At 43.8% G+C, this 15,606-nt stretch overlaps 1 protein-coding gene across 2 annotated transcripts in view; it reads right to left on the bottom strand.

Moving 5' to 3' along the window:
• Positions 1 to 6,741: 6,741 nt before the first annotated feature.
• Positions 6,742 to 15,606, bottom strand: part of OLFM1 (olfactomedin 1) — a 174,527-nt gene continuing 165,662 nt past the window's right edge. For both annotated transcript variants that reach the window (XM_068249147.1, XM_068249146.1), the window contains exons 5-6: positions 12,312 to 12,418; positions 6,742 to 8,546 (exon numbers count right to left, since the gene is read on the bottom strand). In XM_068249147.1, the coding sequence (XP_068105248.1) occupies positions 7,872 to 8,546; positions 12,312 to 12,418 (782 nt within the window). In that variant the 3' untranslated portion in view covers positions 6,742 to 7,871. The remainder of the gene's footprint in view (positions 8,547 to 12,311; positions 12,419 to 15,606) is intronic.

Raw genomic sequence — 15,606 nt, 5'->3', positions numbered from 1 at the left:
GAGGACAAACTTTGCACTTTCATCTTTGATTCGATTAATTTGATTACAAGAAAACCCAACATAAAACAGATGAGCACAAATTTCGTATAATTGTAATTTCACATTGTAATTCACAATTACGATGCAAAATCGAAATGCAAAATGTTGGATAAAATCGTTACTAATTTTCTTTGTAAACAGGAACTGTAATTTTGTAATTTTGCGTAATTTTGTGCCGACTTTAGTGGTTATAACAGCTTAGCCCCCATACAGGCTTCCATCACCAAAATTGCTGTGTGTTGAGGGCAATAGTGGGAACAAGGCAAAAAAAAAGTCAGTTTCTGGTTTAAAAAAAAAACATTTTTCCTTTGCGTTTTTTAAATCACTTTTCTCAAAAACTACAGGTCTTTTTGAAAAATGTATCTTTGTGCCTTGTTCCCACTATTCCCCTCAACATACGTAGCAATAGCATGTGTCAGCTGTTTTCTGCATTACCGAATGTAGTAATGCCAATGGCCCTTATTCGATTCACTCTTTCTCCCAAGTTTTCTCCTAGGAGATATTGGCCTCAACTTACTAAGATCATGCTGGAGATAATAAGGCAAAAGAAAACTTACCTCCACACAGTATGGCCTGGAACCCACTGAAATCCGCAAACGCAAAACGCAACCGCTAGCGTTTTGTCTGAGCGGTTTGCAAGCGGATTCATGCACGTTTTTGGTCGTGTTTTGCAACATTGTATTTTTTTCCCAGCGGGTGCCTAGCGTTTTGCGTTTTGCGTTTTTATCCTGATTGGTCCTGTGAATTATTTTTCATTTTGTTACAGTGTGCTGAACCGCAAAACGCTACCAAAACCGCTCAGTTTAGGTTTTGCTGAGCGTTTCTGCTAGCGGATTAATACTTTACATTGAAGCGCTAACGCTCCCAAAATGCTGCAGGTCTTGCGTTTGCGTTTCTCAGAAACGCAAACGCTCCTGTGGAAGTTGCCCCATCCATTAACATTAGCCCAGCGTTTTGGCAAACTGCTAGCGTATCGCAGTGCTGCCAAAACGCTGCCAAAAGCGCTCCTGTGGGTTCCAGCCCTGAGAGAGTTATCTTATCTCTTCATTCCTTACGTTACCTCTTCTGTAGTTAAGTTACCTCCTCTGTAGTTATTGTCACACGCAGTTAATAAACAGCCTGTCTAACTGTGGAGTTATTTTAAGGATTGAAGAGTTAACTTAAAGACAAAAGAGTTAACTTTAGGTTTGCCTGAGGTAAAATGTTTCCTGAATACGACATGCCTCATCACCATGGTGACCACTCTAGAAACGTTATTAAAGACAGGAGATAAGCTTAGTGAATCGAGGCCAATGTTTCACTGAAAAAACTTTGGTACAATTCAAAAAGTACCAATAAGCAGCTGAAACAGTACTGTCAAATTTAGAATTGTCTTGCTTTCTGGCTACTTAAAGGAATACTGTAGCGGAGTTGGGGGAAAATGAGTTGAACTTACCCGGGGCTTCTAATGGCCCTCCGCCGACATCCTGTGCCCGCGCAGCCACTCACCGATGCTCCGGCCCCGCCTCCGGTTCACTTCTGGAATTTCAGACTTTAAAGACTGAGACTGAAAACCACTGCGCCTGCGTTGCCGTGTCCTCCCTCCCACTGATGTCACCAGGAGTGTACTGCGCAGGCCCAGTATGGTCTGTGTCTGCGCAGTACACTCCTGGTGACATCAGCGAGAGCAAGGACACGGCAACGCAGGCGCAGTGGTTTTCAGACTTTAAAGTCTGAAATTCCAGAAGTGAACCAGAGGCGGGGCCTGAGCATCGGTGAATGGCTGCGCGGGCGCAGGATGTCTGCGGGGGACCGTTAGAAGCCCCGGGTAAGTTCAGCTTATTTTTCCCTGACCCCCCTACAGTATCCCTTTAAAGGGGCATTTTATTTATAAATTGTAAAAATATCACCTAGAAGAAAACTTAGGAGAAAAAGCGAATAGAATAATGGCCATTGCGGATTTATTTTAAGTTCCCATAATACAATTCAATTTTTTGAAAAAGAGCAAAATCTTTAAAACACACCCCTACCACACCTTTTTGCATGCGCTCGCCACACCCCTAGGTGTGCACGCCACAAAAATATGTCACAACACCACACTGGTCCTTTTAATCATCATTAGATTTTTTCAAATTAACATTTGTAAAAAAAAAAAAAAACATATACCTAATTGAGGGATCATGGGAATAAAGTTTAGAGTCAATTGAAGCAATCCTGAAGTGTAACAAAATAGAACATGTTCTCACACAAGCCTTCCCTCTACTAATGCCTAACCCTAACCGACCCACCTCGTCCCAATCTGTGCCGCAATCGCCAATAAAATCACCTTCTCGTACGCTATATATCAGGTGCCGACCACCTAATCACGATATTTATCGACCACCATCAGCACCCAAATTACACTCTTGGCGCCACACTAGCTACAATGAACATTGCGGCCTATGCTGTGCCTGTCTACCTGCCTACTGCCTACAAACCCCCACCAAACTGCACCACAAGTGTGCTGGCTGTCCCAGCTGTCGCTCCTCCCTTACTTCCCTTGCCCGTCATAGGTTGCTACAGGTGCCCTCAAGTATTAGGCAGCCAGAAGCACCCTCAGTATTAAAGAGACTCTGTAACAAAATGTTCAGCCTTAGTTCTTCTATCCTATAAGTTCCTTTGCCTGTTCTAATGTGCTGTGGCTTACTGCAGCCTTTCCTAATTGCACGGTGGCTGTGTTATCTCTGTTATATGATCTAATCTGTTTTCTTCTGTCAGCTCTGTCAGCTAAGGCTGGAATGTGTGGAATGTGCAGGGCTGCTTGTGATTGGATAGAAGCTATACACACACCCTCCAGGCCCCCTGCAGGCTCTTTATGACTCACACACTCTGCTTATGTGAGCCTATCACAAGCTGGTTAGTTTGTTTGTAAACACTGCCTAAAACTGGCAATTACAAGCCAGGATTGCAGCAGAGAGTGGCAGAAACAGCACAGAGGGGTCCAGGAGAACATAATGAATAGAATGCTTTTTGCTGTAAAAAAAATTAGAGTACAGATTCTCTTTAAGTAGCTAGAGGTGCCCCCTGAAGGGAGATCTGGTCAGTGGGATGCCGAGATCAGTAACCTCTCATTTACACTCTCATCAGGACTCTGCATAGGAAAGGAGGGAGGGAGGCACTGGGGGAGGAGAGTGAGCCTCCCTTCCATCACCAGGCGCCTCTAGGCAAGTGCCTACACTGCCTTATGGTATATCCAGCCCTGTCTCTCATGCACAAGCACTAGGGATGAGCTCTCAAAATCAGATCTGAGTCCCAATTTTCAGACCGGAATTCAGCAGTTCCAAATAAAGTCACAGTTCCAAAAGCTACATTTCGCATTGTCAGAACTATAACTATTAACCACATTGACTTCAATTAAAAAAAAAAAATGCCTTTGGAACATGAAAATCGGAACTCGAAATGCGGTATTTAGCTGTGGAATGCCGAATTTCAACTAAATCAGAATTCGGCTGTTCCGATCAACCCTAACAAGCACTTTCCTCTACTGGGCATGCACGGATCATACTCGCTCACAGGGATGGTCGTAGTCAGCCAACTTCGCTACGCTGGAACTACGCGTATTTTTACGCAAATACGCTTCGCAATCTACGGCTATGTAATGAGAAACTTCACTACGTTTGCATTTCGTAGACTACGTGTTAAATTACGCAAGCTTCGCGTAGTGCGAAGCGTAGTTGATGTACTGTGCTTATGTACTTATGCAGAAACATTTCCGCAATAATCTTCAACCTATTTGCAAATATAAACTAATATAAGCATACATTCCACCTCCCAATGCGGAATTGTATGCGTATAAAAGGGCAATAATATTTCTGCGCATGCGCAATGATCCATATAGATGTAGTTACCGCACGCGTAGTTGACTTCGCAATACATACGTCAACTACGCGTAGCGGGCGAAGCTTTCCATAGCGGGACTACGACTACGCGGAAATGCGTACGTGTAGTTCTTAAACTTCGCCTACGAACTACGATGCGTAGTTGCGTACTACGACACGTAGATTCGCACTGGCGTAGTTTATGAGCAACCCTGGTCGCTCATGCCCAGTAGGGATGCAATCATTTACTACTGTGCTCCCGGTTAGAAGAAACGTATTCTACCCACTACGTTGAATAGGTAAAGAGCTACCCAGCACTGGACCCATAGGCTAAAGAGGGATCCAGTAATGAGGTAAGGCTCTAAATATTTCTGTACCACTTAAGGATTGCTTTAAGCTCAACACACACCATACAATCTTGGTTGTACAGATTTCCCAAATCTATGTAGTATAAGGGCCAACTTATTGAAAATACCTTCAATGATTGATTGGATAAGCTCTTATACTACATGAAAGTGGTAAGATTGAACAACCAAGATTGTATGGTGTGTGTTCAGCCTTAAAGAGGAACTGTCGTGAAAATAAGGTAATTAATAAAATTGCTTTTTTTTTTTTTTTTTTTTACAATATTAATTTATAAATGACTAGCTGATGGCCTGGCATTGCCCGGGTATATATTTGGCTGGTGTTGGCTCCACCCACTTTCTCTAACCCTAACACACAGTTACTCAAAGACCAAGTTTGTGAGCTTTGCGGTCTTTGGTATCAATAATTTGCATTGAAATGAAGCAAATATGATTGGCTGTTTGTGGCTCCACCCCCTTTTCTGAATTTGAACCCCAGTCTCCCAATGACCAACTGTACCAGGTTTGAGGCTTGTGCCATAAACAGTGCAAGAATGGCAGCAATTAAATATTCCACTTGACAATGAACAGGTGATTGGCTGTTGTAGGCTCCACCCACTTTTTTGAATATTAATCCCAGTCACCCAGTGACCAACTGTGCAAAGTTTGAGAACCCTGCCAGTAACAGTGTAAGAATGGCTGCAGTTTACATTTTCCCAGTGAAATTTGTATTTGCCTCCGCCCCCTTTTTGGTTATGGGAATAAAAAGTATCCTATACTTTATTCCAGGTAATGTACTATGTGTGTGCCAAATGTCATTCACATCCGTTCAGCCATTGTTGCGTGATCGAGTAACAAACATCCAAACTTTCCCATTTATAATATTAGTGAGATTTCGCCAGTATGTGCCACTGCCCATTGTAATATCCCACCGATTGCCAATCTGAAATTTATTACAAGTGGTGGCATCATTAGTCCTGTCGGGTGATCTGTGCAGAATGTTTGTTTACTGAGAGTTCCAAGGCGGTGGAAGAAATCCACATAGCTAAACAGCCTAGGCTAAGCATTACTGGGAGGGTGGGACTACATTCAATGCACATATATATACACCGGTAGCTATAGGAAGTGTTTGATGCTGAAACCAGGAAAATTACCATAAAAGTGGATATCCTGAATAATTTACTGCATTCGACTTTATGCCTCTTTAGAGCAGATTTTTTTTCCAGTAAAAACTACATATATTTACACAGATCTGCAAATCATCTTGTAAAAGAGACACATCAGGAAGAAAGAGGGACAGAAGAGATTGGGTTCTCAAAGAGGGACTGTCCTTCCGAAAAAGGGAGCTATGTCTACCTAATTAGACGTTAGAATAATCGCAAATACCTTTTGTTTTAAAGGGCAACTGAAGAGAGAGGTCTATGGAGGCTGCCATGTTTAATTCCTTTTAAGCAATACCAGTTGCCTGGCAGCCCTGCTGATCCTCTGTCTCTAATACTATTAGCCATAGCCCCTGAACAAGCATGCAGCAGATCAGGTGTTTCAGACTTTAAAGAGAAACTCCGACCAAAAATTGAACTTTATCCCAATCAGTAGCTGATACCCCCTTTTTCATGAGAAATCTATTCCTTTTCACAAACAGACCATCAGGGGGCGCTGTATGACTGATATTGTGGTGAAACCCCTCCCACAAGAAAAGTACGTACTTTTTTTGGCAGTTTCCTGTCTGTGAACCTGGTTACATTGTGGAAAATAGGTGTTTACAGCTGTTTCCAACTGCCAAAAACCATGCAGCAGCTACATCACCTGCCAACACTAAAATGTTCACTGGAGTTCCTCTTTAAAGAGGAACTCCAGTGAAAATAATGTAGTAAAAAAAAGTGCTTCATTTTTTACCATAATTATGTATAAATGATTTAGCCAGTGTTTGCTCATTGTAAAATCTTTCCTCTCCCCGATTTACATTCTGACATTTATTACATGGTGACATTTTTACTGTGGGCAGGTTATGTAGCTGCTCAAAGCTGTTCTGGCTGTTACAGACAGCTGTAAACAGCTATTTCCTGTCTGTGAACATTGTTACATTGTGGCAGTTTGCCCAGAGTACCGCGGTACTCAGAGCTTCTTGTGGGAGGGGTTTCAGCACAAAATCAGTCACACAGCGCCCCCTGATGGTCTGTTTGTAAAAATCATATTTCTCACGTAAAACGGGGTATCAGCTACTGATTGGGATAAAGTTCAATTCTTGGTTGGAGTTTCTCTTTAAAGTCAGATCTGACAAGACTAGCTGCATGCTTGTTTCTGATGTTATTCAGACACTACTGCAGAGAAATAGACCAGCAGGGCTGCCAGGCAACTGGTATTGATTAAAAGAAAATAAATATGGCAGCCTCCGTATACCTCTTACTTCAGTTCCCCTTTAAGAAGGCAGACTCCTGTTTTGCATAGCATTTTAGTAAGAGCCGATTCCCACTATGAGAGCTCTTTAAGAGGGAGAACAAAAAAGCCATTGAATGCAAACATGGTAATATTTTGTTTTATTGTTCTTTAGATAGATGTAGATAGTACAAATTGCTTTGCATGGTATGACGCTGTGTCTTCCTATGGATGAAATTATAATAATAAAAAAGACCATTCTTCTAATTCTTTTATCACAATGACTCCGAGTAGTGGCTACGAAGAATCTAGAGGTTTTTTTTTTCTCATAGACATCTACCATTTTCTGCTTCAGATTTAACGGCTAATTCATATCATCGATAAAATTCTCTATTTATAGGACTTTAGACTACATTGAGGCATTTCTCTTTTTTCTGAGTCTTTTCTAGAATGATTTCAACGGGTAAACATCTTTCTCTAATCATATATCCATATTTATATATTATATGTAATAAATATTTTTCCATATTTTGTTCTCTTAAATTTTTACAGAAACGGAAAATAAAATATGAGTTTGCTCTTAATAAATCCATACTACTTCAGATTGAACAACATTCATCGCGTGAAACAGACAAATACGATTGAATACTTCAGATTACAACAGACATTGATCATTTCTGATACGCAAGTTTTTAAACGATATGGACGAACTACCGCCATAGCCAAAATACAAGACTTCCAACCCCCTTTCCGTATGGAGAGTTCCTCTGTCGTCTTCGCAATACTTTCCGAGGTCCCAACCCATATAGACCGACTTAATTTATTTTTACTCTAGAAGAGTAAATATAACGTTTCCTTCTCTGAAATACCAAATTTCCCCAAAAGAGTTCAGCTCCGGAGGAGTCCAACAGTCACCAATCCGGACGTTCTCTAAAAGTAACAGCTCTCCGTCAAGTAAAATCCCACATCGTGAATGATGGGCATTGTCCGATATATCCAACAGTCACTGCCGTTGTTATTAAATGTTATATAGCTTGATTTTTAACGAAAAAAAAAAATGATGTTACCTTGGAACTTAAGTGCAGCACGTTATCTTTCTTTCTGTCGTTATTAAAATGTAAAGTTCCCTAAGATGTTGTTGTTAACGTTATAGAACGAGGGCACGTGGTAGTCAATCCAGAAGGACCTCTCAGAAGGACATTAGAGTTTTGGCAGCCATTTTGTTCTTCATGTAGTCCTGCTGTTTTGGTCAGCTCATCATAGCTGGTAAATTTAGCTACAACTCGTCAGACCGGATGACGTGGAACAGGGTGACGTTGTAGAGAACCTGGTGGCCGTTGTTCCAGGCATAAAGAGCCCGGTCCTTGGGGTTGTAGTCCAGCATAGAGATGTGTGAATACTTGTTTTGGAACGGGATGTCAATGTACTCGTAGTTGGAGGTGTTGGTTTGGTAGGCGTAGTGCACTTTGGTGCCACCAGAATAGCCGTTAGTGACATATAGAGTCCCACAGATCATGAAGGCTTCGCCGGCGCTTCTCTTGGGATATCCTGTATTCCAGGTCTTCAGGATTTGGAGAGTGTTGGGGTCTAGTTTACTGATAACTATGTTGCCAGCATTCTGGTTGGTGGCGTAGACCACCCAAAGTCCATTTTCGTCTACCATGAGGTCAATGTCCGACTGGCCACCCCAGGCATAGTGGTAGACGTTAGTGTAACCGGCAGAGTCCAGGCTGCGGGTTTTTAGGATTACCTCCGATTTCAAGTCAAAACGGATGATGATGTGACTTTGGAACTTGTTGAAATAGATCGATCCGTTATACACCACCTGACCCGTCCCTGACCAGGGGTGGGGGAGGCGGTGAGAGGTAAAATTGTCAGTGTTCATAAAGTCCTCCATCGACTTGTATTCCCGGACAAAGCGGTTATTGTGGTAGCCATCCATGTACCAGACCTGCACAACCAAAGTTCAGAGTTAAAGGGGGTTGTAACATCCAAAAATTAAAAAAAAAATGCAAAACAATAGTTAGTGCACCCAAAATATATGTAACCCCTCCTTTTTTCCCCCTAGAAATAGGTCCCTATACGTTTCCCATTTCTTTTCTCTTTATACTTGTCTGGGTTCCTTTGCCTATCTCAGGGATGTCAAACTGGTCCTATGAGGGCCGAGATATTCCTCACACATTTTTGAAACAGCTCAAATGAATTGAAGGGTCTGAACCAGGAAAGGTGTGGGCCATCATGTAGAACACATTCCTTTCTTTCTCAGTCCATCCTAAACACTGGCATGGATCTGGCCCTCCAGGCTTGGAGTTCCACACATGTGGCCTAACTACAGTAGCTGTGCAATGCCAGCAGCATTGTGGGGAGTTTGTTTTTGTTTTAAGTTGCCGTAACAAGCTTATCTCAGCATGCAAATAACAGAAAACTTCCTATTTCAGATAAGATAAGGACACTATGACCAGAAGGTAATTGAATCCCCCGCTCCTTTCCTTCAAAGAGATTACACAGTGAAGTAAGCCTGTTGTCTAGGTGATGTTTGCTGGGGGAGGGACAGGAAGCTCTGGCAGTAGGGAGGGAAAATTAACATTGCTGGGTTGAAAAAAAAAAACAAAAAAAAAACAGGCAGTAGTGGTCACTTTTGGACACAGTAAAGATGGAGACCAGCAGAAATATTCTCTCTTTTTCATATCACATCTCTCCTAAATCTGTCTGTGAGAAAATAACAGGATAGGAAAGCTCTAGGAGTAATTTGTTACTGTATGATTTTCATTTCATTTTTTTCAGTTAATATGGGGTGTCATACCATTTTAAATGTTAGATGAGGATTTTTTTCCCCCTTGGTAGTCTCACCTGGGAGACGTTAAACACATTGACATTTCCGGACTAATCTGCATTTTCTCTAGACCTTCCCAGATAGCTTCCGTCCCTGCAGCGACTACCTGGCAGGACGGCGCTCCCTCCCTTCACAAACATTACCATATGACATTTACAGAGTTAAATGTCAGGGATGGATTCCCCTGCAGTGTCTTTACACCAGATCCTTCCTTCGGGTGGTCATACGTTTACAGAGCCTGAACCAATTATCACATTTGTTGTGGAGGAACTAACCGGTTGAGACATTGTTGCCGGAGGGCAAAGAATGACAACGTCCCCACTACTTCCTGTCCTCTCCCAATGGGAACAAGAACACAAAGAGGAAAGAAATTGTAAACTAACAGGGCAAACATCATTTAAAGTGAGTCTGAAGCAAAAAATAAAAAATAAAAAACAGATACTTACCTAAGGAGAGGAAAGGCTCTGGGTACTATAGAGCTTTCCTGTTCCTCTCTCTTAGGGCTGGAAAAGTGGAAAACCGCTCTGGAAAACGTCAGATCAGAGCGGTTTTGCAGGCGTTTTTGTTACAGACGCTGTTCAGTAGCAGCTTTACTGTAACAATATATGAAATCTGCTACACAAAAACCGCTCCAAAAACGCTAGGCATGTTTAGAAAACCTCTCTAAACATGCCTAGAATCGCTCTGAAATCTGCCCCAAAAACCTCTAGCGTGTTGCGGATCTGCTAGAGGGTATTGGTGTGCACTGGGCCTTACAGTCTCCTTGTTCCAGCGCTGACTCCCCCATTAGCAGTCTCTGACCGATGGGTTAGAGACTGTTCCCTTCCACTGCGGTAGGCTTCAGAAGTCTTTGGAAGCACGAGTGCTCCAGAAGACAGGCTGTTCCACACTGCGCATGTGTGAGCGCTCTCTCACACATTGCACATGCCTAGTATGGAGCGGCTCACCTTTGGGAGCACTCGGGCTACTGAAGTCTTCCAAAGCCTCCCACAGCGGGATATTTGAATGGGGGAGCCAGCGCTGGAATGAGGGGACCAGGAGAGGAACGGGAGAGCTCTATAGGACCCAGAGCCTTCCCTCTCCTTAAGTATCTTTTTTTTTTTTTTCTTCCTGTAAAGGGCAACTGAAGTGAGAAGAATATTGAGACTGCCATATTTATTTCCTTTTAAACAATACTAGTTGCCTGGCTGTCCTGCTGATTTTCTGGCATCAGCAGTGTCTAGAGTTACAACCCTGAAACAAGCATGCAGCTAATCCAGTCATACTTGAGTCAGAGCACCTGATCTGCATGCTAGTTCAGGGGCTACGGCTAAAAGTACTAGAGACACAGGACCAGCGAGACAACCAGGCAACTTGTATTGATGGAAAGGAAATAATTATGGCAACCGCCATCTCCCTCTCAACTTAGGCTCCCTTTAAGAGTGGAGAATAAGATTTTTGCAAATAGCTATTTGTGAAAGAGAGACTAATGTCAAGGGTATGCAATTCAGTTGTGGAGATCCCAATTTAAGGGATGTTTTTGTAATGGGCCTGCAGAAACTGAAAGGCTCCACTAAAGAACAGGCCTGGATTTACTTCACAGGAGCCTATAGGCACAGATGTCCTGGCACCCTGGACTCCGCCCTCCAGGAACCTACAAACCCCTGCTGAACCACACCACAAGTGTGCTGGCTGTCCCAGCTGTCACTCCTCCCTTAATTCCCTTGCCCGTAATAGGTAGCTACAGGTGCCCCTTAGCATTAATTAGCCAGAAATACTCTCGGAATTAAGTAGCTAGAGGTGCCCCTGACTGAAGGGAGATCTGGTCAGTGGAATGCCGAGAGCTGATTGACTAACCTCTCATTCATACTTTGCTCGGGACTAATGCATAGGGAAGGAGGGAGGGAGGCACTAGAGGAGAGGATGAGCCCCCTTTCCTTCATCAGGCGCCTGTAGGCACATCCCTACAGTGCCTTATGGTAAATCCGGCCCTGCTAAAGAAAAAAGTATGCCAAGTGGAATGACATAGTTGTGTAGGGCTGTCCACCAAGTTCAACCTCACAAATCATCTATCTGGCTAGATCAAAGTGTCATCTCCCCCATCATGCAGTCATAGCTGAGGTTGTCCTTCAAAGTTTAGGAAACTTCCAAACTCTTTTGAGGACCGCAGTGTTAAACCCCCTAAAGACCAGGCCATTTTTCAATAAATAGGCCACTGCAGCTTGAAGGCCTTGCTGCAGGGCCGTCCAACTCAGCACACAAGTAATCCTCCCCCCCCCTTTTCTCCCCACCAACAGAGCTTTCTGTTGGTGGGGTCTGATCGCCCTTTCCCCCCATCTTTAATTTTTTTTGTAAATATTTTATTATTTTGTAAATAAAAATGTAAATTGTTTCTTTTTTTTTTATGTACCCCCCTCCCTCCCTCTGTCAGCCAATCACTGTGATCGGCTATCATAGGCTTCAGCCTATGACAGCGGATCACCCCCGAGCCTACCAGGGGGACAGCCATGTTACAGCTGTCCCAAGTACAGTGCTGCCTAAGACCGCAGCGCTGTATGGAGTGAAAAGATGGCGGTTTCGCCGTCTAACAGGAGACTGAAGGCGAGGCGGAGCTCTGCCTACCAAACGGAGATGCGTGCACATCTGTGCACGATATCTCCTGCAAAACAGGCCAGCAGGACCTTACGCCAATCGGCATTAGGCAGTCCTGCCGCCGCATCCACGCCCATCGGCAAGTAGTTAAATAAAACTGTGTAATTTTTCATAACTACTTCCCAGTGGTAAGATATTCCATATTTAACCACTCTTACTGGGAAGTGCCTCTTTCTACACAAGTGGTGAAATCTCCTTTCCTCCATACACAGGTCACGTCCTCTTTTCAGCGAGGATAAAAGTCCAACTTACCCGGTTGTCTCCTTCTGGTGCCAGCGGGTCAGTCATCCATGAGCCGAACCTGGACCCAGACGCCTTTATTGTGACCGGCTCACTGATGCCGGTCAGCTTGCCGCACGCTGCAAAACAAAAGGTGGTGAGAGTCAGTTTTGTCCCGGACCGGTGTATTTATTAGATACACAAAGATTATCATGTGATGCAACATACTGACTGTAACTAAGCATCCCTGTTTTCAAATGGGGAGCTAGTATTGTTTACTTTAAAGGATACCGGAGGTGACATGTGACATGATGAGAGACATGTGTATGTACAGTGCCTAGCACACAAATAACTAGGCTGTGTTTCTTTTTCTTTCTCTGCCTGAAAGAGTTAAACATCAGGTATGTGAGTGGCAGTTCCTGTCTGAGTCAGGACTGGGTCAGACCCTCTCTGATAAGAAATTACAACTATAAAACACTTTCCTAGCAGAAAAGAGATAAAAAGGGTCATTAGTTCGTAGATTTTAGCTCTGGTGCACTTCAATGAATGTGTCATTGAGAAAAAACAATAAAGCAGTAAAAACTTAAAAAGTGGGTTTAAATATAAAGCAAACATGTGGAATATCTTTAAAAGTCATATTTAGGAGAAGGAGGATAGATACAATTGTTTATTTCATTAGTTTATTTTCACCTTGGGTGTCCTTTGCAGAAGGTTTACACTTAAGTTTCCCATTGGATCACAGATACAGGAACAAGTTGTTTTGGGCCCCTAGGTTGGGTACCAACATGATGTGTCAAAAAGAGACACCGCAGCTATACCCATGTCCACTCCGCCAAACAGGTTTCGCAAAATATAGCTTCCTTAGGTGCTTCATACCATAAAGCCTCTGAGGAAGCTAGATTTATCAAAAGTCATGAGCTGTATTTAGCAAAACCGGTCGGGCACAGTGGGGTTGGTGCAGCGGCACTGTCATTTTTGATACAGGCTTGTACACTCTTCCTGGTTCCTGTTACACAGCCCCATGTAACCAACTTTTAAAGTGCTTTTATATTCATAAGTAGTGATTAAAACATTATCATTTATAAATAATAAACACTTAGAAGTGTTTCTATCGTTTCTTTTGTAAATTTCTGATCGGTGTTACCATGAGTTGATAGAAATACACGTTTGAGACCTTATAACCTGGGTCCACTACTGTTTAGTAAAGCTCTTTCCATTTTGGTGTGGTGGTGGAAGACTTTTACGAATCTTTATCAGTGCTGAAGTACTATTTGCAGAATACTGAGACTCCCCCATGAGGAGATGGACTAGTCCAAAATCTGTCAGATCGCTTAGCTTTTTGCTACCTACTGTAAGCGACAGCAGCTTAGGAGAACGATCATTTGTAGTGCATTTTATTCTGGCGAAAGTGGCCATTTTATATGTAGGTATTTTATTTTTGTAATTTTTTTAGATAGTGGTCCTTTAACCTCCCTGGCATTCTATTAAAATCGCCAGGGAGGCTGCGGGAGGGTTTTTTTCTTATAAAAAAAAAACTATTTCATGCAGCCAACTGAAAGTTGGCTGCATGAAAGCCCACTAGATGGCGCTCCGGAGGCGTTCTTTCGATCGCCTCCGGCGCCTAGAATAAACAAGGAAGGCTGCAATGAGCAGCCTTCCTTGTTTTGCTTATATCGTCGCCATAGCGACGAGCGGAGTGACGTCATGGACGTCAGCCGACGTCCTGACGTCAGCCGCCTCCGATCCAGCCCTTAGCGCTGGCCGGAACTATATGTTCCGGCTGCGCAGGGCTCGGGCGGCTGGGGGGACCCTCTTTCGCCGCTGCTCGCGGCGGATCGCCGCAGAGCGGCGGCGATCAGGCAGCACACGCGGCTGGCAAAGTGCCGGCTGCGTGTGCTGCTTTTTATTTCATAAAAATCGGCCCAGCAGGGCCTGAGCGGCGACCTCCGGCGGTAATGGACGGGTATACTCGTCCATACCGTCAAGGAGGTTAAGGACCGGGCCAGTTGAAATCTACACCCTGTTTGGGACCTGTTATTCCTGCCAGGGCGTAGATTTTAATTACTGCACCACAGATCGCAGCACTCTCCTGCCGCTGCAGCTCACTTTCACTTGCAATCACTATGACAGCAGAAAAAGGTAGATCAGTGCATCACCAGGCCGCCTCAGATTGGTTACCAACAGAGAAGCGCTGATCCCCCCCAGAGACAACAAACGCACAATGAACCCAAAACAGAAGCTCTGCATATGCACTAAACGCAAAACTATTAAATGGTAGTAGCTGGCTGAAGAATATACTTACAGTTTTTGTACACAGTGAAAAATGGGCAGCGCTACTTAGGACAAAACGCATCCAAATGCACCAAGTGTGCAGAGCCTACTAATACAGAATACACACGCTGCAGATGCACCTAACTACCATTGGAGGATGATGGTTTTCATAATAGCTTGCATGCAAATTATCAAGAACTTGACCCTCCCACCACGATGAGGTCATCCTCTGCTGGGAGGGGCCCTACCTCTAACTAAATTAAAAACATCCAGATGCATAACCTGGGCGGGACACGAAGTGAAGTTTAAATATGCAAAAAAAAAAAAAAGTAGATCAACGGATCACCGGGTTACAGAGATGCGCTGAGCCCCCCACAGAGACAACAAAAGCACCTTGAACTATGACAACAGAGCTACGCCAGCCGGTCAGGAGACGATTTTATTGGCTCCTGACCCTGTGATCCAATCCCATTGGCTCACAGTGATCACAGGGTCAGGGGTCAATGAAATCATCTCCTGACCGGCTGGCGTAGCTCGGCTGTCAGACTCATGGCAGGGCGAGTGGGCTGCAGCAGCGGAAGAGCGGTGTGAGCGGCGAGAGAGAAGGGTCTGCGTGGCGTGACATCGGTGAACCCCATTTTTTTTTACCCAAAAGTCTCTGGTCCTTAGGGAGTCAAAAACTTATGGTACTGAAGTGGTTAATTTACCCCGCACTCTGATTTTTACATGCAAATTGCGAGTGAATTCAGGAGAGCAGAGACACCTCATTTGCTTGATCTTTGTCAATAGCCTCTCGGGAAGTGTAAATGGCTCTTCTCAGTAAAATATCATTGAGATTTCATTAAGGCCATCCAGAGCCATTAATTACCGACAACGGCATTGATTGATGGAGGAGGAGTGGAAGATATTCTCTTTGGCATGGGGGTGGGGATGCCAACCGGGAATCCAAAATGCTAATCGTTCTGCTGGCGTCAGTAAGTCCGCACGAAAAAAAACGTTGGTCTGAAGAGCGATATCCCATGTCACGTCCGTATCTGGCAGTGCGGCCCGGATCGGA

The sequence above is a fragment of the Hyperolius riggenbachi genome, chromosome 8, assembly GCF_040937935.1.
Source record: "Hyperolius riggenbachi isolate aHypRig1 chromosome 8, aHypRig1.pri, whole genome shotgun sequence".
In the NCBI taxonomy this organism is placed as follows: Eukaryota; Metazoa; Chordata; class Amphibia; order Anura; family Hyperoliidae; genus Hyperolius; species Hyperolius riggenbachi.
This window is presented reverse-complemented; position numbering and strand designations above follow the sequence as displayed.